General features: G+C 36.3%; 1 protein-coding gene across 2 annotated transcripts in view; it reads right to left on the reverse strand.

Moving 5' to 3' along the window:
- Positions 1-22,934, reverse strand: part of CCDC91 (coiled-coil domain containing 91) — a 165,849-nt gene that overhangs the window by 121,633 nt on the left and 21,282 nt on the right. For both annotated transcript variants that reach the window (XM_040545004.1, XM_040545006.1), the window contains exons 4-8: positions 16,950-16,992; positions 16,236-16,314; positions 8,754-8,920; positions 3,919-4,104; positions 2,356-2,460 (exon numbers count right to left, since the gene is read on the reverse strand). In XM_040545004.1, the coding sequence (XP_040400938.1) occupies positions 2,356-2,460; positions 3,919-4,104; positions 8,754-8,920; positions 16,236-16,314; positions 16,950-16,979 (567 nt within the window). In that variant the 5' untranslated portion in view covers positions 16,980-16,992. The remainder of the gene's footprint in view (positions 1-2,355; positions 2,461-3,918; positions 4,105-8,753; positions 8,921-16,235; positions 16,315-16,949; positions 16,993-22,934) is intronic.

The raw sequence follows: 22,934 nt of genomic DNA on the forward strand, positions 1-22,934 counted from the left end.
CGGAATACTTAAGCTAGGACTAACAATGGGAAATATCTCTTATCAATCCAAGTCATTCCAGGCCAGACCTCAGAATCCATAAAGCTTATAAAATAACTGACTTAGTTGACAAAGTCAGATTAATAAAATCTTCTCAGAACTTAATACAATAAACTCACAAAAGAGGAAAGTTTAATCTAAATATTACCTGGTTGTCCTGGTTTCAGTTAGGACAGAATTAATTAACCTCCTAGTAGCTGGTAGGGTGCTGTTTTGGATTAGGATGAGAAGAGTGCTGATAACATGCTGATGTTTTAATTGTTGCAGAGCAGTGCTTACACCAAGCCAAGGACTTTTCAGCTTCTCGCTCTGTCCTGCTAGCGGGCAGGCTAGGGGTGCAGCAAGAGCTGGGAGGGGACAGACCCAGGACAGCTGACCCAAACTGGACAAAGGGGTATTCCATACCATCTGACGTCATGCTGAACAATATATAGGGGTGGCTAGCCAGGGTGGGGGGCCGGCTGCTCGGGGATAGGCTGGGCATCGGTCAGCGGGTGGTGAGCAATTGCATTGTGCATCACTTATTTCGTACACATTAGTATTAGTAGTACTATTATCATTATTATTATTATTATTATTGTTATTATTATTTTCCTGTCTTAATAAACTGTCTTTATCTCAACTCACAGGCTTCACTTTCCTGTTTCTCTCCCCATCCCAGAGAGGGAGGGGGGAGGGTGAGTGAACGGCTGTGTGGTGTTTAGCTGCCGGCTGGGTTAAACCACAACACTGGTTTAAAGATCTCACTGACTTTTTGTTTATGTTACCTCCAAACCAGCTTTTGAGAATAGATTTACTAATTAACTGACTTCCGGCACCTGCGATTAACGGTCAATTATTGAATATAAAGTACCACGAAATAATGCATGTACACTTATAGTACGTATTAGACCCATCTTATACGACAATTGTCACAGCCAAACATTAGAACAAAAACTTCATATAAAAGGAATGAAGTCAATGCACATCTATAGTATAGGGCATCAGAATTATTTACGTTAAAAGTCTTATCCTGAAAGTTTCCAAAACTATGCCAGAGTCAAAAGTCTGCTTTTAAGCTTTTCAAGTAAGAGCTAATAGTCAGCTGTTTCTACTTGAAAAAGAAATGCCAGTGAGATGGACATCTGTATTTTGTATCTGCCAAGTTTACTCAGTGTGTGGCCACAGGTGTTGGCCCTGGTATTGTAGAAGCCAAGGGAGAAAGACAGAAGTAATTGGCATTAAAAGCTGTATTAAAAGAAGGCACACAATATTCATTTCATGAAATTAATTTTAACTTTTAGGTCTTAGAAGCATGACATTTTTTCTCTGATTTGATTTTGACTATATCCAGAAAACAAGAGGAAATGCATGATATTTTCTACAAAGTTAAAGGTTATGATCCTTTCATCTAGCATTCTTGAAAACGGTAGAGTCTGACAAAGAGGTATAACTGACAGGTGGACATTTGCAAACCTAAGGGGGGTGTTTAAGGAAAGGTTGGACAGTGGATGATATTGGTGGTAGGGGTATGGTTGGACCAGATGATCTTGGAGGTCTCTTCCAACTTTAATGATTCTATGATTCTAAGTAACATTTCCACTACTTAAATATTTCTGCATGAAGAGTACCATTAAAATACTTTAAGGTAATTTAAAAAAATATTAAAAAAATAAGATCCACTAATTAAAATGTCAAGAGTTTATGATTTCCTTTAGCCAATCTGATACTCCATAAATCAGAAGGTTTTTAGGCAACATGTTTTATAACATAGCTAGCAAACATTTGAGTATGATGTTACACACATATACAAAAAAAATAGGTTACCATAAATTCTAGGAAGTAAAACAGAAAAATTTTATATATGTGAGACATCAAGCATGTATTTAATGATCTCGATGTTTGTGATGGAAGCAATTTTAATTCTGTTTTCTAGCATCTAATTATATTTTCCAGTTTTTTTATGTAACACAAACTACTCCACTAATATTGAAGTCAGCTAATATTTTCCAAGTAAGGGGCCATAACTACTCTAGAACATAAGACAGTGTTAAATATGCATCTATTTGGCAAATTGGTGGTTTTATTTTAATGTGCTCTATGAAATTGATCATACTACAGTTATGCGATTTGAGAGACAGTGATGCAGACTATTAAACCTATATTCCTGCTAATGTCAAAATCAGGCTGATTTGAAGACCCTTAAAATTCTTCAAATTCAAAAAACTCTGGAGCAGGCCTGAAGATACTTACCAGAGGAATTGTTGAACAGAAACATACTTCACACAAAATATCCCTGAACACAGCAAGATACTACAAGAAATGAAATGAAATTACCTGGATCATCTTGTAACGATCTTGATATTTAAGTAGCTTTTCTTTTTTTTCCTTCAAGAAATTCATTTCTAGAATACTGTTTTTTTCCAGTAAATATTCTAATTCCTACAAAGGTTAGAAAATAAAATATGGAAAATTACAAACATTTTTGAATTGTGAAAATACAGATTCAGGTCGTCATTCCAACTAGTTTCATTTCTGAAGATACGCCATTTCCTATCATAACTTCATAACAAAAACTGCAATTTTGAGAAGCATAAGGTATTTGAAGTCAAATATTTTCATATTTGTAGTGGCTTCCAGCTTTATGCATTTGAAAAGCCTATTAAACATACTTTTAGAACATGTTTTCTCTCCAAAGGCAGAAATCCTGTTCCATACAGCCCTAATGATCTCTACCTACAGTTCCAGAATTACTAGAATTTTAACATCCTGTGCTAGTATCCCTCCTGCAAGAGCCAAGAGAGAGGAAGGAGAATGACCCTACTGACTAAACTCCAAAATTATTTGCTGTAGAAAGGGCTAAAGAGTTTTACATGCAGATGTTGCTCCTACCAAACCAATTCCTACAGGCAAGCTGCTGGCACCTTTTCAGTTGCTCAAAAGCAACTATTTTTGCAGCCCTGCAAGAAGCCATTTCAGAAACCTGCCAGATCGCTGTACAGCTATTCAAACAAAAAGCAAAACGGAAAGGGTCAGAAGGAGGACAAAAGGAGCAGGTATGTTTAGTTCAGTCCTGCTTTTGGATGAAATAAGAACAGTTCTTGATATTCAAAGTCTGATTCAACTGTAGGGGTAGAAACAGATTTTGCAACTCTTCTTCATTTACAGCCCAGCTCTCAGTATCTACTCTTAAAGTCTATGCTTATAGACTTATACCTTACCAACCTTCTTCCATACTTAACTCCTACAAATATCAATCCACTCCAGGCCTTCCCATTCTTGGCTCATCCCCATACTCATTTTCATTTCCAACAATCCATTTCCTTCTTCCCTAGCACATCTTGATAGCTATCAATGAACAGCATTAAGAATACAAGAAATTAAACCTTCTTACTCTCCAGCGTCTCATTGACCTCTGACTAGCTTAGATGCATAACTACACACGTAGTCCTACTTGGTGTAGGACTATACCATATTCGTTGTGGAAGCAATATGAAGAATTTAGTTACCAGCACTCCTGGAGGAGGGAGGGGAGGAAGTATTATATATTATGTTCATATAGATAGCCAAAGGCTATCAACTTTCAACTTCAGTGACCACATGCTCACTCCCAAAACACAGGTGAGCCACTATAAATACTAACTACATAGCTTTATGCTGAGATATCTTATCTTTCTCTATATCTTAAAAAAAAAGGGGGGGGGGGGGGGAATCATTTTTTTCCTAAAACTTAAGACTCATTGCAAAAGATCTGACATGAAGAAAAAGTATTTTTGCTCAATTTGGATAATTTCTTTTAAATTTGCCTGATTTCTCCCAAAACAAATCTATAAATCTGACAGCTCAAACTATACTTAAATTCCATATAAATGTCAAATATTTATATGAAAAAAGTCATACCTTTTTTGTTTTTATTTTTTCTTCTTCAGCAGTGCAAAGCTTGGTTTCTAGGTTTGCTACAGTTTGTTGAAGACAGCTCTTCAATTCGTTTTTTCTCTTTGTCTCATCATCTGTACCAATGGCTGATGTGACTAAGGATATGTCTTCATTTAAATTCAAAGAGGCAACTTGAATATCTACTTGATTCTAAAGGAGATGGTAAAAGGGAATTTAACATTCAAGTCAAATTTTATTTCCAAATGAAATTATAGATTTAAAAACTATAAACACTAAGATTATTTATTTGTAACCACAATTCTCTGAAGTTAGCCATGCACACGTGTTCTATGTGCTGGCCAAGAAGAAAGGTCCAACAACAGAACAATAGCTAGTAATTCTACCAGCATTCGGATCAATCCTTCCAATTTCCTCCACAGCTTTTCAAGAAATAATTTGGAGAAGGCTTTAAGAAGGAGGATATTAGATATCTCAGTTCTGAATGAGGTCAAAATACTAAAGAGAGGTGAGAAAGGGACAAAAATGAAACAAATCACTGGTCTCAAAGACTCAGACTTACAGCAAAATAAACTCTCCTTGGATTAGTCATGCTTACGTTTTTGCCCAATGCAGACTACAAACAGCAGCCATGGTAAGGGAAGTGATTAAAAAGGATTCCAATTAAAAAACAGATTTATTTTTTTCTGAAATCAATATACTGGAGCTTGACTAAGAGAATAAGAGTAATCAGGACATGTCTACAACAGTTAATACTATTTCAGTAAATTGTACAAGTACAGAAATTGAAACAGGCTTCTTGAATATACAACTGAAAACAGATGGAACATAAACAAGACTGTATGTTAAGCAAAACACAAAAATAAATTAGGTGAAATTTAAAGTATTTTGTATTATAATTAACAGAAATTCAAGTTGCCCCCCCCCACAAATTAAATAAACATTACTTGTTTATATAGCAACAAAGAAACTTCAAAGAAAAGAGATGGTAAATTAACTTCAACTGCCATTTTTATTCTAGCTTTTTGAAAGCCAACAGCACTTGAGATTCGGGGAGGGATGGTAAAAGAAACATCTCAGTATGTTTTTTTTAAGACAGAATTGACTGATATGATTTAATTCATTCCCCTAATACCTTTTATTCAAAACAGACCTTCAAATAATTGACTTTTTGGTTACTGAATAAGCATCTCCAGATTCAAAGGAAAACAAACAAAATAACAGGGCTCAGTACTGGGGCAGTCCTCTTCAATATCTTTATCGATGATCTGGACGAGGGGATCGAGTGCACCCTCCATAAGTTTGCAGACGACACCAAGTTAGGTGCATGTGTCGATCTGCTCGAGGGTAGGAAGGCTCTGCAGGAGGATAGGAGGATAGGATCTGGATGGACCAATGGGCTGAGGCCAACTGGCCAAGTGCCAGGTCCTGCACCTGGGGTGCAACAACCCCAAGCAGAGCTACAGGCTGGGAGATGAGTGGTTAGAAAGCTGCCTGGCAGAGAAGGGCCTGGGAGTACTGGTTGATAGTCAACTGAATATGAGCCAGCAGTGTGCTCAGGTAGGCAAAAAGGCCAACAGCATCCTGGCTTGCATAAGAAGCAGTGTGGCCAGCAGGTCTAGGGAAGTGATTGTCCCCTTGTACTCGGCTCTGGTGAGGCCGCACCTCGAGTACTGTGTTCAGTTTTGGGTCCCTCGCTACTAGAAGGACATGGAGGTGCTTGAGCGAGTCCAGAGAAGGGCAACAAAGCTGGTGAGGGGTCTGGAGAACAAGTCTTACGAGGAGCGGCTGAGGGAGCTGGGATTGTTCAGCCTGGAGAAGAGGAGGCTCAGGGGCGACCTTATTACACTCTACAGGTACCTTAAAGGAGGCTGTAGAGAGGTGGGGATTGGTCTATTCTCCCATGTGCCCAGTGACAGGACGAGAGGGAATGGGCTATGGTTGCACCAGGGGAGGTTTAGGTTGGATATTAGGAAGAACTTCTTTACTGAAAGGGTTGTTAGGCATTGGAATGGGCTGCCCAGGAAAGAGGTTGAGTCACCATCCCTGAAGGTCTTTAAGAGACGTTTAGATGTTGAACTTAGTGATATGGTTTAGTGGAGGACTTGTTAGTGTTAGGTCAGAGGTTGGACTAGGTGATCTTGGAGGTCTCTTCCAACCTAGATGATTCTGTGATTCTGTGAATAGAGATCTTGACTGTACATAGATGCACAAGATCCAGTAGATAAAGCAGACAAAGAAAACTGCAGTTTGTGCTCTCAATTTCCCTTCTATCAGAAGCAAAGAGAAGCTCAGTGTGCTAACCCTACTTCTGAGTAATACATCAATCTTAAGTCTGGCGCTTGCAAAAATGGTGACATTGGACCTTGCAAAGGTGAAGTTTAATATAAAATTTCAAGAGGTGTTGAAGACAGTTATAGAAAAATACAGTTCTCTTAACATCCTCCAACAGGCAAACTAATATTATAGCTTTATGCCCACCACCTTCCTTTAGTCTTATTCAGAAGGGCAAAGTCTGACCTCCATTTCAAAATAATGTTAAGAGACTTATCAACTTTTCTTCTCTCCTTAGAAACGCTTCATAATGTTGTATTCTTTAGTTTGTATTATTTCCTACATTAAAAAGACAGCAAATTGTTTTTTGGAAGCATGGGTCTGTCCAAAACAAATATGAGAACAACTAAAAAAAGCCTGAAAACAGAATTTCAGAATGATTATTCAGAAGTAGCAAAGCATATTACATATTTTCATTAAGACTACCCTATCAGATATTTCTTACCTTAAAAAAATGCACCTAAGCCTTAGTATGCTGGAATATCTACAGTGCTCTTTCCAGAGAATGGAGGTAAAAGCTAAAGATTTTGGCCTAGCTCAAACAGAAAGGATACAGATTATTCATCTTTCACTGTTAGCTGAAATCAAAAAGTTGGATCTGTTGTGGCTGAAAAAAAGCATATTTTCATCATCCTGCTTGCAATAGTAATTGGCTGATCAAAACACTGTCAGGGAGGTAGATGAAGAGCTTAAGGCAGAAAATTACCCTATCTGGCATCAGAAAAAAAAAAAAAAAAAAAGCTGCATCAATTCTCAGCAGAATTTCAGCTACAAGCGGAGATCAAGATGACAAATAAGGCTTTTTTTTTTTTTTAGTTTTGTGATCTGCCACAATCTTTAAATTCATGCAGGAAAAAAACAGAACTGAAAAAAATAACACGATATACAATATTTCTCAAAACCATGGTGGCAGATTCTCCTGGAAATTATGCTAAGGCACATGGAAAACAAAGAAGTGATTAGTGACAGCCAACAAAGCTTCACTAAGGGCAAATTATGCCTGACAAATCTGGTGGCCTTCTACAGTGGGGTTACAGCACAGGTCAAAAAGGGAAGAGCAACTGACATCATCTACCTGGACCTGTGCAAAGCATTTGACACTGTCCTGCACAACATCCTTGCTTCTAAATCAGAGGGACATGGATTTGACAGATGGACCACTCAGTGAATAAGAAATTGGCTGGCTGGTCACATTCAAAGAGTTACAGTCAGCAGCTCAACATCCAGGTGGAGACCAGTAATGAGTGGTGATCCTCACTGTTCTGTATTATAACTGTGATTATTTAATGTCTTTGTCAGTGACATGGACAGTGGGATTAAGTGCACCCTCAGGAATTTTGCAGATGACACCAGGCTGAGCAGTGCAGTTAACACACTGCAGGGAAGGGATGCCATCCATAGGGACCTTGGCAGGCTTGAGAGGTGGGTCCATGCAAACCTCATGAAGTTCAACAAGGCCAAATGCAAGGTCCTGCACCTGAAGGCCAACCATATCCTAGGCTGCATGAAAAGAAGACGCGTGGCCAGCAGGTCAAGGGAGGTGATTGTCCTTCTCTACTCTGCTCTTATGAGACCCCACCTGAAGTACTGCGTTCAGCTCTGGGTCCCCCAAGATAAGAAGGACATGGACATATTGAAGCAAGTCCAGAGGAGAGCCACAAAGATGATCAGAGGGTTGGAGTACCTCTGCTAATGAAGACAGGCTAAGAGAGCTGGAGTTGTTCAACTTGGAGAAGAGAAGGCTCCCAAGGGGCCTTATAGTAGCCTTCCAGTACCTAAAGAGGGCCTAGAAGAAAGATGAGGAGAGGCTCTTTATCAGTGAGCATAGCAATAGGACAAGGGGTAATTGTTTTAGACTAAAAGAGGGTAGATTTAGATTAGATATTCAGAAGAAATTATTTGCTACGAGTGTAGTGAGGCACTGGAACAGGTTGCCCAGAGAAGCTGTCAATGCCCCACTCCTGAAAGGGTTCAAGGCCTGGATGGGTGGGGCTTTGGACAACCTGATCTAGTGGAAAGCATCCCAGTATTCTGATTCTCTGAATATAAAAGAATAAAAATAAAATTAATTCCAATTAAGGAAAAAAAAAGTGTTAATTCTCTAATACTAAAACCACTTGAAAAAAAAAACATAAAATTATGACAATTCTGTAATCTTTACAGGTTTAGCAGCAATACAATAACCATTCTTCTATTGTTTCCTACATTTATCCCTGGCACTATCAGCATGTCTTTAACATTTTAATAGCTCTTAAACACACTTCTCTCTTGCAGTCCACACCAAAGTAGTACTGTGTCTCCCAGTCAGAGGATTTAAACACCATTTGCTTATACTCCACACTCCTAAAGAAACAAAAATTATTTTACTTCAGAGTCTAACTCACAGAAATCATCCAAAGGACAGCTTTTGTTCTTAAAACATAATCTAATTTTGCACAAAAAAAGATACAATGCCAAGATATTTAATACATAAAGTTTCCATATTGAAACAAAAATTGCTGCTTTACCTGTTCTTTAAGTACAGCTGGGTTTATAACGTTGGCTGTTTGAATAGCTGTTGCCACATTATCATTTGATAAAGTGAATGAGTCAGGAGGAACCAGGCAGGATGAAGGCACAGAGTGCTCCAGAAGAACATCAGGAGAAACATTCTGAGATATACGGACTTCAGATACTAAAGCAAGAAATAAAAACAAAAAACAAACATGAAGACGCATTCAAAAATTAACTCTGTTTCTGAAATTTAAACCTAGCAAAACACATCACAGTATGTCCTGGTTTCAGCTAGGACAGAGTTAATTTTCCTCCTAGTAGCTGGTAGGGTGCTATGTTTTGGATTAGGATGAGAAGAGCGCTGATAACATGCTGATGTTTTAATTGTTGTAGAGCAGTGCTTACACCAAGCCAAGGACTTTTCAGCTTCTCGCTCTGTCCTGCTAGCGAGCAGGCTAGGGATGCAGCAGGAGTTGGGAGGGGACAGACCCAGGACAGCTGACCCAAACTGGACAAAGGGGTATTCCATACCATCTGACGTCATGCTGAACAATATATAGGGGTGGCTAGCCGGGGGGGGGAGGGGGGGCCGGCTGCTCAGGGATAGGCTGGGCATCGATCAACGGGTGGTGAGCAATTGCATTGTGCATCACTTATTTCATACACATTATTATTATTAATACTGTTATTATTATTATTATTGTTATTATTTTCCTGTCTTAATAAACTGTCTTTATCTCAACTCACAGACTTCACTTTCCCATTTCTCTCCCCCATCCCGGAGAGGGAGGGGGGAGGGTGAGCGAACGGCTGTGTGGTGTTTGGCTGCCAGCCGGGCTAAACCACAACACAGTAGCAACAAGTAAAATAAAGCTTAAATGTAATTAATACTGGAGTGTAAGTTCTTTCATAGAAATTTCCAGTTATGCCATAAAAAAACTGTACAGAGGATCATTATCAACCCATCACTACAGAAACTGGAGCATTTTTATGACAGACTCAGATACACACTAAGAAAAAGGAGAAGAGAAAGCTTTGCATACATTTTTAATGTAATAACAAAATCCCACAATCTTTTATATGGCCAGCTACAGGTATGCCTTTATAGAAGAGGAAAAAATGTTTACATTAAGAATCTGAAAAAGGTTAAAATGTTACTTAACAAAACTTCCTAATACAGCTAGTGACTCATCATGCTATACAGAGATGAAATTGACAACACTGCATTTGTCCAGTTCTTCACACTAAATATTTGTTTCAGCCTGAGCAGCCACGTCTGTTAAATATTTTATGAAACAAAAGAACTATTAAGTCTGACATTTTCTCTGAAATCATGTAGTGACATGTTGATAATGCAAACCTGAAATTTCTGACAAGAGACCTTTCTGCTATAGACAAGTACTTCTGTGCAAACAAAATGTATATGCAGTTGCTTTAGAAGAAGCCACTCATTATCATTAATACATCTGGTGAACTGTAGATTCCACTACCACTGAGCAAGGCCCCTCAATATCACTGTTTAATGAAGTACACATACACAAAGCAAACAAGCATATACATTCAACTAGTGGCATTCAAAATGACAATCTATTCCTTGAAACCAGATATGCTGTGTCCCATCTCCTTTACCTCCCCAGCTGTGGGATTCAGGTAAAGATAGAGGAACATGCAAACCTTTATCTACCAAAAAGAAGAAAGAAAACAGACCACCAGACAGAAAAATATCAGGATCCTAATTGCAGCAACAGTGGGTTGGAGAGGAGAAAAACATAAAATAGAAACTGAATAAAAAGCCTAGAGAGGAATAATTCAGCAAAAAGAAAAGGATCCAGTTTAGGTAACCAGGACAAAACAAAACAGGACTGGGACAGAACAGCATCTTTAACTCTTCTTCAGAACCTTAAATGTGACTTTTTAGGCTTCCTTTATGTACCTCAAGGTACCTGTGAAATCCACTAAAGTATTCTATTCATCTTTTCCCTCCCCTTCCAAAAGTGAATGCCTGTTGACAAAGAAAATGCAGCTTCCTAAAGCAATTACCTACTCTGTTAGTTCAAGTAACAGAGGAGATAACAGAAGACTACCTTTTTAGCTCCTAAAAAAAAGTTTAAAAAAAAAATCAACAGGGTCTCGGTTTTATGCTATCACTTAATACCCTGAACTCCAGTTTGAAATCTGTTTCCAACAGATGGAACATCAACTAAAGTAATGCACCAGGTAATTCTGACTGAGCAGACGAGCTGCTTATGAAAAGTATTAACTCAAAAATGAAAACCTAACATGACTCTGATCCTCATTTATCCTTTGGTCATGATCATTATGGTATAGACATTGCTCACGTAAATAATTTATCACAGAAGTTTAAAAAAAAAAACAAAAAACTGTTATGAACAAGAAATGGGGACTCCGAGATTAATGCTTAATGTACTCAAATATTTTGGGTTTCCAACACTAGATATAACACTTATTTTTTCAGATAATATGATTTTAACAATAATATAACAATATATATATGATATATATTATATTATATATATTATATTATTATAAAATAATAAGATTTTTAATCAAACTGAGTTTTCAGTGATTTCAGTCACAATAATGATTGCTCAGCATTTTGAGGGGGAAGAAAAACTCCTAACTTGTCAAAAGAAAGACTGAGAAGTGAGGAGCAACAATGGGTGACCACCTCTGGTTTAAACTGGTTCAACTAAAGACATGACCTTGCAGAAGACAAGAAATTAAGGCAAGTCTCCAAAGTATCATTCAGCCTTTCTTTCCTTTTTTTTTTTAAATAAATATGTAAAAAGCCTTCCTTTCACTTTCAGCAATATTAAGAACTTACATGTTAAACTCGAATTACATTTGCTGTCTAATTCAAGCTCTCTTAATTCATTCTACTTGCATATACACTTGATGGAATTGTATTAGTATTTTAGCTCAGCTCAAAATGTGCTTTTGGAGATGACCTTTCCCTCTTTCCTGCTCACCATACCACTGTTATCATAACGGAACAGGTTCAGAACCCCCGAAACAAAGACTTCCCTCTGATAAAACTGCTAGACTGCATTCCAGTAGCTAATGGACCTTCAAGTGCACAGAACCAGGCTGCAATTAGTCTGCAGTAAAAGTCCTGAAGCTCATTAGTATGGATATGAACTCAAAGCCACTTTACAGATCCTGTCATCATCAATTGCTACACCACCTGCTATGATAGACAGCCACTCTGATATTAACAAAAAATTTATCCTTCCACAGTATTGTGCCCTGATTCTATACACATCCTTTAGCTTCAAGTAAGCTATGCAGTAGTTCTGCAGTCCTGATGAATTTCCAAAGAAAATATATATTGTTCATTGATTAAAGCTACAGTATTATAAAGGAAAGGAGCACGTATTCAGTTACAGGTATGTCAAAAGTCATATACCCAAGAAGGCTGATATAAGATGCAGATATAAATGGCTGCCAGAGCTGAACTGATAATTTATGGACCTTTGACTTCACATTAAAAATATTCTACAATACGTTTGTATGTAAGAACTGACAAAGTCATGCAGTTTATTAATAGAAGCAGAGGTCAGTAACAGTCTGCAATCCTTGCCTGCACAAGAAAAATTATTTATCTTCAGTGATGAAGTTTAAGGCTGCTTCTCTACATGTACCAGTTTACAGCAGTAGATCAAAATATAACGAAAAAAATCTTAAAATCTTTCAAGATGCTATCTTACAGTTTGTTGCAAAAAGCTCTTCTCCAAGTTTTATTCTTCCAAAGGGAATCTATTCTAGAAAATAAGTAGAAATACTATTCCAATATCTGAAGTCTAAGGACATAGGGAAATATTAATTTCCTAAATTCTTATGTAAACTTTATAACAGCCACCAAATTCTGTAGCCATTTAGTTGAGCATTAAAAGAAAGTCTTTCAGTATTCAAATGACTACACAACATACAGAAACTGAGAAATCATTCCCAACATATTTTAAAAAATATGAAAAAGTATACATAGGCCTTGTCAGAAGCCTAATTCTAAAACAAATTGCAAAGGAATGTTGTTAGAGATATAGCTTGTATGCAATAATATTGTCAGAGATCCTGTTAAGGCATAATTAAAAAAAAATACTCTCGTATCGAACCTATATTATACTTTTCTTACACTAAAGGTCTCCTGGATTGCTTGTGCCCTGCTGTGTTGTCCTTCCAGCAGATCCTGGGGTGCTTAACATTCCCCATGAGGACCAGGGCCTGCAAAGGTGAAGCTTCTTCCAGATATCTGAAGAAGGCCTCATCTACAGCAGGCAGATGCAGCCATGTCAGCTATGCTGGCCTGCCCACTAATCCTGACCCTAACAGTTCTTGACTGATCACCTCCCTCAAAACAGAGCTCTGTGCCTTCCAGCTGCTCTCCTATATCAAGGGCAACTCCTTGTCCTGGCCTTTGCTTCTTAAAAGGCATACGTGTATCCGTTGCAGCATTTCAGTCATGTGGCATATCCTTATCATGTTTTTATGATCCCAATGCACAGACTTCTAATTCCCCTTTTGTTCCCCATGCAGTGTGTTTTGATGTACAGGTCACTTCAGAGAGGTGTCCAGTTGTGCTTGTTTCCCAGAAACATGAGATTTTTCCCCATAATGCTGTCCCATGTCTTATGTTGTCTTATGTTCTTATTTGTGTGTACACTTGCAGTGATCCTCTTTCAGCCTTGTTTTGTTGAGTACAGTTTCTCTTCTACTCCCGTCAAGCCAGAACCTTTGCTTGCCAACTCTATCCACCATTTTCTCACTTGGTCACTCAGTCAGTCTCTCCCTCCTTATTTCCTAGTTTAAAGGGTTTTTTTGTTTAAAAAAAAAAAAAAAAAAGAGTTGGAAGTATGTTGAGAGATGCACTTTGCATTACTTGGGTAAATTCTGTCTCTTCCAAGACGTCATCAATCCTCAGAAATGGCCCCATAGTCATAGAAACCAAAACTATGTTGGCCAGCACTGGCTGCATAACCAGTTGTTAACCTACAGTCATTGACTGTAAACAGAATGCAAGTGACAGAGTCCTTTCTATAATTCCCTCTGTTATAAAGTTAATCTTAAGCAATTTTTAATTGCTGTTGTTGTTACAAAAGAAACATTGTCATCACTGATGTGTAACTGAAACAAATGGCAACAGAATGAACTGTTTCTGTGTATGAATATTTATTCAAATTAAAAATATTGAATAAAGATAAATTATCCAATCTGAAGCAATAATTTTCTGACCAACTTGGAATGGCTTATTTTTAAATCAATACCACTTCCAGGTAAATGATTTAAAACTGTCTTGGTGCCCACTGTGTGCTGGGAAAACCCTATTCTGTTGTTTCAGTACAAAGTTTTAGCACAAATGATTTGGTATACTGAAATATATAAACCAAAATTAAAAATGGTAATAAAAAGCCATGCTACTTTACGGTGTTTCTGGTAGCATAAGAATGTTTATTCTAAGATGAATATACACAAAATAGTCAAGTGCACTTGATTAACACTTGTCTAACACAAAATAGTCAAGTGCACTTATGATAGAGATAAAAGTCTTCCATTTACTCAACGGTTTTCACAAAAAACTACAACCTCCTGCAGCTGATCCTGTAAAGTTACACAGATTGGAGAACTGCAGAATAATCTACAGAAGATGCGTAGAAAGGTTTTTAGGAACTAGCTAAGAACTATAGGCACTTAATTTCCATTTACATTTAGTAACTGGAATTAAGTGAGTGAGTGTTCCATTGAAAATGTCTTACAACTTCGTTCTTCTCATATGACTAAACATGATTTGAAATATCAGAGATAGGCCAGTCTCTCTTTTTAAGTCTATGGCTAGGGAAACTACGAAACGAGTCAGGAACAGCGTCATCTAATCATCCCATGTAGCTACCAGAAGAAAATTATACTCTGGTAAACTGAAGGAAGCACACCAACTATGGAAGAGAGGCAAAAAGTATGAGAGAGTGTTTCAACATTAAAATATTTATTATTTCGCTGCTGTTCCAGGGACTCAGCCATATACATTTACAATTCTACGTAAGACAATTATAATAGAATAACACTTAGAAATTATTATAGTACGATATATATAGTTTATATATCATTATATAATATATGAATGTATGATATATTGTTCTAATATTACATCATACATATCATAAGATACAATATATATTTACATATCGCATCGCATTGATATATATGATTATATAATATACATTTATGATATTTATGATGGAATTTTTTTTTTCCTGAAGGTCTTTATTTACCTTTTCCTGCTACACCAGTACTCTCACTGTTTTCCCCAAGGATTGCTTAGATGTCCAGCCTCTATGATGAGTAAGCTCAGAAGTAAGTTTGCGTGATTCAAGCTATCTTTTACTCTCATTTACCTTTAGCAACCCATCATACCACTAATGAGTATATACCAAGTGCAAATCAGTATTAAATTATATCATTATGAATCTAGTTAATAACTGATGATAGTTTAAATATACATATCTGACTTATTCTATAGGAGTTTTTCTTTATTTAAAACTTTGTGGAAATTGTTAGTGTAAACTAATATTAAAGCAAGTTAATTTCCTACCTTTTTATCTTCCACCCTGAAGACATCTCACTAGTGAAAATTTTGAGATTTAAAATGAATACATTTCACAAAATCATAGAAGACTCAAGTTGGAACAGAAAAAATATTTTAACTTCTAACTACTAGACAAAGTACTATGTTGTGTCTTTGCAAAGGAAAGATTCCCTATGTTTTTCAAATAGAGGAATAGCATTCTTTCCTAAATTTGGAATGCCTTTAGACTTCAGTGTGATCTACAGAAAAAAAAAGAAGTTTCATACATATTTATTTTCCCTTCTCTCAGAACTTCACACAGTAGAACTTTAAGTTTTAAAGAAGCTTTGGTTCACATATTAGTGTTAACAAACAAGGAATAAAAATTTCAACCATATCAGACACTTCAGAATACAGTCTGCTTTGCAAATTAAGACTAAACAATTTTTAATTAGAACATCATCTAATAATTCACCTGTACATTGGTACAAACAGGGTTTTTCTTTTAGAGAAGCCAAGTTAGGTTTTACAATGGTAAAGTAGTTTAGTTTATAACATTCTATGTCTCTTTACATTAAAAAACCTTCCAACAGACTTTCCATGCTCAAAATTCAGAACATCCTTTGAGCAGTTCCATTTCTTCTTCTTCTTCCCTAATTGTCTTAAGGGCCTATCAGCCTTTGAACTGGATAAACTGTACTTATCTTTCTCACTTGTATTTCTTAAAGTGCATTTTTGAGAAGTACAGCTTCCCAAAATAATTACTCTGGAACATTCTTACGCCTAGCTTTCACTGCTGTCCACAATTTTATCGTGTTTATATCCCCTTCTGGGTACTAGTATTTACAATGAATACAGGACAGTAATACCTTACTAAGAACTTCGTTACAGATTTTTTTTTTTTCTTTTAAATCAATACCTGTAGGAAATGCTGCCCAAGAAATAGCAGGAGATGTAGTCTGCTTTTCACCATTTCCATACTCATAGCTCTCTGCTGCCTACAAACAGGGAAAAAGTGTTATTTTCTTACAAAATGCTATATACTCTTATTTAAAAAAAAATACATTTATCTACTAAAATTTTCAGGCATATTTTCCTAGTGTAAAGCAGAACAAGAACTTAAGTTTCTAAGCTATTTAACTACACTGAGCATGCATCTTATTACTTATCAGAACACTACAGAGAGTTGAGTCAAATATAAACCATCTATAAAGCACATACAAGAAAGGCCTCAGTTAGAAAGGGAGAAAAGCTGTCAACTAGATAATTGAATATCAGAGAAATGAAACAAATGTAGAAGCACAATAGACCAGATGTTTGATGTGCATAGAAAGACATGTTTATTAGCAAACAAATATCAGTTACATTTAAGAACTGAAATCTAGTTTAAAAAGATTTATACTTGAGAATATAACATTTACAATTAAAGTTTTTTAATGAATTTATCATCCCCTATTTCTGTTCTACACAAGAATAAAATATTACTGAAGTATGCAACTATTTAATTCAATTTGACATTTTCATTAGGTTATAATTAACAGAAGCACAGGCGTAACACATTTCTTAAAAAGAATACTGCCAAAGCTGTTTGTGTAAATAGTTAAATACCAAAATTGTCATCAAAATAACATACCTCGAATCCTCCAAAATCATCATCATCCATCTTTCAAATGGTACTAGAAAATAGTAAAAAAAAAAAAAAAAAAAAAAACTGATTTAAAAACAAAAACAAAACCACTAAACAGTTATATCCTGTTTACTCATAAAATAACAATAAAAATATTGTAAAACAAAAGTTACGGTATTAATTTTAAAGCACAGAGTCAGGTAGAATAAGTTATAGCAGTCAAATCCTAAAAACCATCAGCATGAAGTAATACAGCATTCTGCACTATAGGAAATTGGGTACATTGCATTGATCAGTTTCATAAGAGAAACATGTTGATTTTATATCAACTAGGAATCTAAAGAAATGAATGACTCGTATATTGTACCTCAATTAAATGACAGATGAGTAAAGATCTTCACTTAGATACAATTGCTTCCTAGCTCAAATTGCTTCCTAGCTCATCTATGTACTCTTCCTAAAATCACCACCTTCTCATTTAGAAAGAAGATTCCATCTTTCATTAATTCTATCACAGAGATAAGTAATTATAACAAGTTGCCTGAAATCTTTCAAATTCACAAGTTCAACAAAAGATCAAATGACCTAAAGCGGAATATTTTCACTCAGAATACAAGGGCTAGAACTTCAAGATCCCTTTTAAGAAGCATGTTTTTATTGATCAAGATAAGTAACAAAACTTTGTATTTTTGAGATGGAATTTGAAAATCTTCAAGGGAAAAGATAAGCACTGCCAACCAATATTGCTGAAGATCTTTCAAGATAAGAATGTAGCAAATGCTTTTCAAGATAGAAAAATAGGAAGAGTTACTTTAAAAGTTATGTCTACTGCTCTCAAGCTTTGCAGTCAAGACCCCAGTACCTCAATAAATGGTACTGAAACCAACCGATAATCTAATTCATCTGGATAACAATAATAATAAAAAAAAAAAAAGCAGGATTTCTGACCATCAGATTCCAAATGAAGAATTTTCTTCACTAGTAATGAGCGTGAGCCAATTTAATGGAATCAAAATCTACATTGTACTTTGTAGTTCTGTACTCATGTTAACGAAGGTTGTTTTTTTTATTTTATTTTTATTCTAAGCTGCTTTACCAAATCAGTACTGTGATTAAATTCAAAAATGTTTCCTGCTTTTCCCATTTTTTTTCTTAGCTGTCTGGCAGCATCAGCACAAACTGCAGTTTAGAAAAAGCCTGTGGTGAATTTCTGGAAATTTTTCTGTTACCACAGAGGTCCTTCCCTATGTTTCATGGAGGGGCTGATTTAGATTTTACAAACTGGTCGGCATTTTTGAGTTTTAGCCCTGAATTCTGTGGCATTTTGATATATTTATAGTTAAACTGCCATTCCTTTTGCAAAAATGCAGAGTAACTCAGCTAATGAAAGTAACTCAAGATATTATAAACTTCCATGAAAAGCCATGTATAAGTATAAGCTCTTAATAAAAAATCATAATATATGAATGAAGGACAATCCAAAGAAAATTTTTATAAAGTGTCAAAACATATACAAATTTAATTTATTTCAGTTAAAATAGATTATGATCTGGAGAAACGTAACACTGTGAAAACACACTCAAACAGAAGAATTCAAAAGGTTTTATATCTCCAAATTAGTGTCAAAAGTGGACACTTACAGTTTATATCCACTGTTGAGAAACATTACTAGAAAAATATCAAACACACATCTTTCAAATTTTAACAAATTTATTTTCAAGTTCTTATTGATGAATTTATTAAATCAACACTTAAAATGTGAGTAGATAGATCTGGTTAAATTAAAATAGAATATGGTCCAATATTCATTTCTGGTTATAAGAAATACTAGTCTTTTTAAGGACTGCAAAGGTCTTTGTTTGGTTTTGACGGAGAAGGTGGTTGGGTAGCTAGGCAATCACCAAAGATACGAAGTTTAACAAGAGCCAGTGCTGGATCCTGCACCTGGGATGGGGCAACCCTGGATTGTATGTACAAACTGTGGGATGAGAGACTGGAGAGCAGCTCAGCAGAAAGGGACCTGGGGGTTTTGGTCAATGGAAAGTTGAATATGAGTGAGTGTGCCCTGTCAGCTAAAAGAGACAACCATATCCTGGGGTGCATCAAGAACAGCATTGCTAACCCATCGAGGGAAGCGACTGTCCCACTCTGCTCTGCACTGGTGTGGCCTCACCTTGAGTACCGTGTGCAGTCTTGGGCACCACAATATATGCACATACAACTATTAGAGGGTGCCCAAAGGAGGGCTACAAAGATGGTGAAGGGTCTAGAGGGCAAGTCACTTTGATTGTTCAGCCTGGAGGAGAGGAGACTGAGGGGAGACCTCATGTTGGCCCACAGCTCACGAGGGTAAGCAGAAGGACAGGCATAGATCTCTTCTCTCTAGTGACCAGTGACAGGACGTGAGGGAACGGCATGAATCTACGTCAAAGAGGTTCAGGTTGGATATTAAGAAAAGATTCTTAACTGAGAGGATGGTCAGGCACTGGAACAGGCTCCCCAGGGAAGTGACATCAAACCTGTCAAGAGTTTGAGAAGCATTTGGACAATGCTGCATATGATATCAGACATATGGTCTGATATTTGGGTGGTTCTGTGTGGAGCCAGGAGTTGGACTCAATGATCCTTTTGGGTCCCTTCCCACTTAGGATATTCTGATTCTCTGATTTTTCCAGAGCTATCACTGGGAGATACTGTCTTTCCAAAAATGCTACCTCTTGCATAAAAGTGTGCTTTCTGCAAGAAGTAGGAAACAGGACCATTCCAATACTTTAAGAACCACACTGAAAAAAATTAATCAAGCCAACTTTTAGGAGTCTTTCAACCTTGAAAGTACATGTTCATTTAGCTCTAAAAATATTTGAATAATTCATTGCAAGCTTAGCTGATAACAATGCTCAAAGTATCCCCAAATATACGATTTCTCAATGCTACTCCCTATTCTTGTGATGGAAACACAATGCTGGTATTAATAAGCTGCATAACTAGCCTAAGACTTGACAGTGAACTGCAACAGCTTTAGTAGAAGCATTTTTTAAATCAGGCTATTTTAAGATGGGATATCAAACTTTTCCTTTCTCACAGACTAAGAACATTATTTGCAGCATCAAAATAGGAAATAATACATTAAGTACTGACAATCTAAAGAAGGACTTAAAAAAAACAACCCACACACTCTTACCATGACTAAATGTGGCCTCTTAAAGTATGTCTGATACTGGAATTAAGTAACTGTGAAATTGGGCAACAAGAAATCAACCTCAAAATTACAGATTCATAGAAATTACGGTTGGAAAAAGCACAGTAGGTAACATAGCCCAGGCCATTTCCAAAACATTTCAGTTCTCCAGTCATGTCCTACAAAGCTTGAGAAGCTCCCCAGAGTCACACTCCTGTGAAAAGAAAAAAACTTCCCATGGATTACGAAAATGTAAGCCACTTCATTTTCAGTGAAGATTAGATTTTATGACCGGGTTTGTAATCACCAAATCATACAATATTCAAAATATACAAAACTAGACCAGAAGGGACCTCAGCAAGTTATCTCATCCAAGCTCCTGCTCAAAGTAGAGCCAACACTGATCAGGTTGCTCAGGGCTTCATTCTCTACGACTGACAGATAACAAAGCATGATTAATGTATTCAAATACAGACAGATATGTATATCTGAGATGCTTGCAAGCTTTCCTATACAAAATGCAGCCACCCAAGCTTGACCATCAGCTTAACATATGTCACAAGAACTTTGTGAAATGCACTTACCTAATACACAGACCAAAGTCATGTTTTTATATACAGGAAGATGAGTGGTCTTTCACAAAGAATAACAGAAAAAAGACTATCTTCCCCTCTCCTGCTGTTAGGAGAAGGACTGTTGTAATCCCACCAGAAATCTGTTTTCTTCATATCCAGAAGTGGTAGAGACACCAAAAATTGAACAAAAAGATTCTTCATTCACTTAAAAGTTTACCTTTGATCAGTAAGAATTCAAATTAATCAAGTCCTGATTTATTACCTGATAAATCAAATACGTTTGCTTCAGTAACAGACACCGCTAATTTTGCCAGGTACCTTCAACTGGACACAACTACCTAGTCAGTAACGAGTAAGTAGTTATCTTACTTGCAGAATTTTGTACATTTTAAAGAAACAACTTACAGAGCATATTGCTGTTTGTTTTGTCAGAACAGTATGCGTGGAGCTGGCTGAGGGTGGGGCTGCAGCATTTTTACTTCTGGCAAATACAGCTGGTGGTTAACCCCTACCTATGACAACATATCAGTTTTACTTGCCTGTTTTTGCTTACTAAATGACTCATTCAATGTGCTCAATCTAGGACAGGCTTATTAGCTGTTTCTTCACCGGACATAACATAGACTGCATTATTTGAAGAACAAATCTTTGGCCGAAACTGCAGGCTCCAAAAAGCCTATCCAAGATATGTACGAGAAGCAAAAAAAATAGTCATTTAGAAAGCATATATACTACATATATACATTTATAAAGCATACATATAGAAAGCATCACAGATGCTGTGACAAAGAGCAGAACAGATGATACACTTCTTATTGAAAAATTTCAAACCAGCTCACGTTAACTTCTCCTCACAGCTCTTCTGCAAAAACTCCAAACACCCATGGGCAATTTTAAAATGAGAACAACCTCTTTTTCTGCTCTTCTCCTGATCTATACCCATTAGAACTCCACAATAAGCATATGGTATCTTAACAACTTAGAGTAGCTACTAAGTCATGTGTTAGAAATTTCTGATTAAAGAATATACGTATCCCCAAAGGACACACATCTCCAAAAAGAACAGAATATGAATGTTTGGAAATTGGAAATTAAAGTAACTTTAGACTATCCGGAAAGGCTTTTGTTTGTTTTAAGAAAATTTTAATTTCTTACTTCACTCCTGCTTGAGATCTCAGCGCTGAAAGCAATTTGTTTAATAACACTCAGATCATAATCACAGCAATGTATTTCATTTACTATGGACAGGAACTCAGTACGAAGAACAATATAAACATTACCAAAGACCATTGTCAAAACAAACTAAACAAGTGCTACTAGCAGAATTGGCGGGGTGGGGGGTTGTTCTGAGGGGTTTGCTCATTCCTTGTTTTAAGGCCAAATTCCTCTGGCATCTCTGTCAGGTATCAATTCCTACAAATCACAGGTTTAACAAGGTACTGAAATATAGGTGATTTTTCACTTTTTTCTTCAAAAAGAATGAAACTACATGATGCAATAATGCTCAATTCTTTAAATCGCTGAAGAGTTCAACCCTTTTAGTGTTTTATTTTTGTAATTTCCAATTCTGTAATTTGCCTCATAGCAGTATGTTGTTTGTAATGAAAAGCTTCTGCAGATTTACTGTATAGCTGGCTATACAGTAAAATTGAATGGAAAAAATTCCTACAAAGATAGCATGATCCATGTGGTTAACATTCACTTAGTTGTTTGTTATTTATTCAATAAAGAGTTCACAGTAACATTACAGAAAAATAATTCAGTATTGCTTGTTTTAAACAGGAAAGCACATTACAGCTCCTACATTCTGCATTAAAATTTCAGTATTTATCATCTGTTTCTAAGAAGCAAAGTATACACTTAACCAGAGGCAAACATCAACAACACCATGAGGACCTAAGACCAGAGTAATATTTATGACCATTTTTCAATTTGAAAACTTTGACTGTATTAGTAGTTGCAATAAATGTGATCTTTAAGAAAAAAGATGTTGGAATTAAAAAAAAAATTTACACAAGACTTCCATGAGAAATTCAATGTTTATGCCTAAAGCATGACTAATAAATTAGTAATTGTTTCAGAGATACTCAAAACTCTTCTACTATTAAGAAATATCTAGCTATCTCAAGTTGAGTACTCATTACTTTGAATAAGCTACAATTATTTAATGAGGTATCTAAGTCTTCTGGCTGGAATCAAAGGTAAACACTAGGATGATATTTTAAGAAGAAATACAAG

This window comes from Cygnus olor, chromosome 1, assembly GCF_009769625.2.
Source record: "Cygnus olor isolate bCygOlo1 chromosome 1, bCygOlo1.pri.v2, whole genome shotgun sequence".
Taxonomy (NCBI): domain Eukaryota; kingdom Metazoa; phylum Chordata; class Aves; order Anseriformes; family Anatidae; genus Cygnus; species Cygnus olor.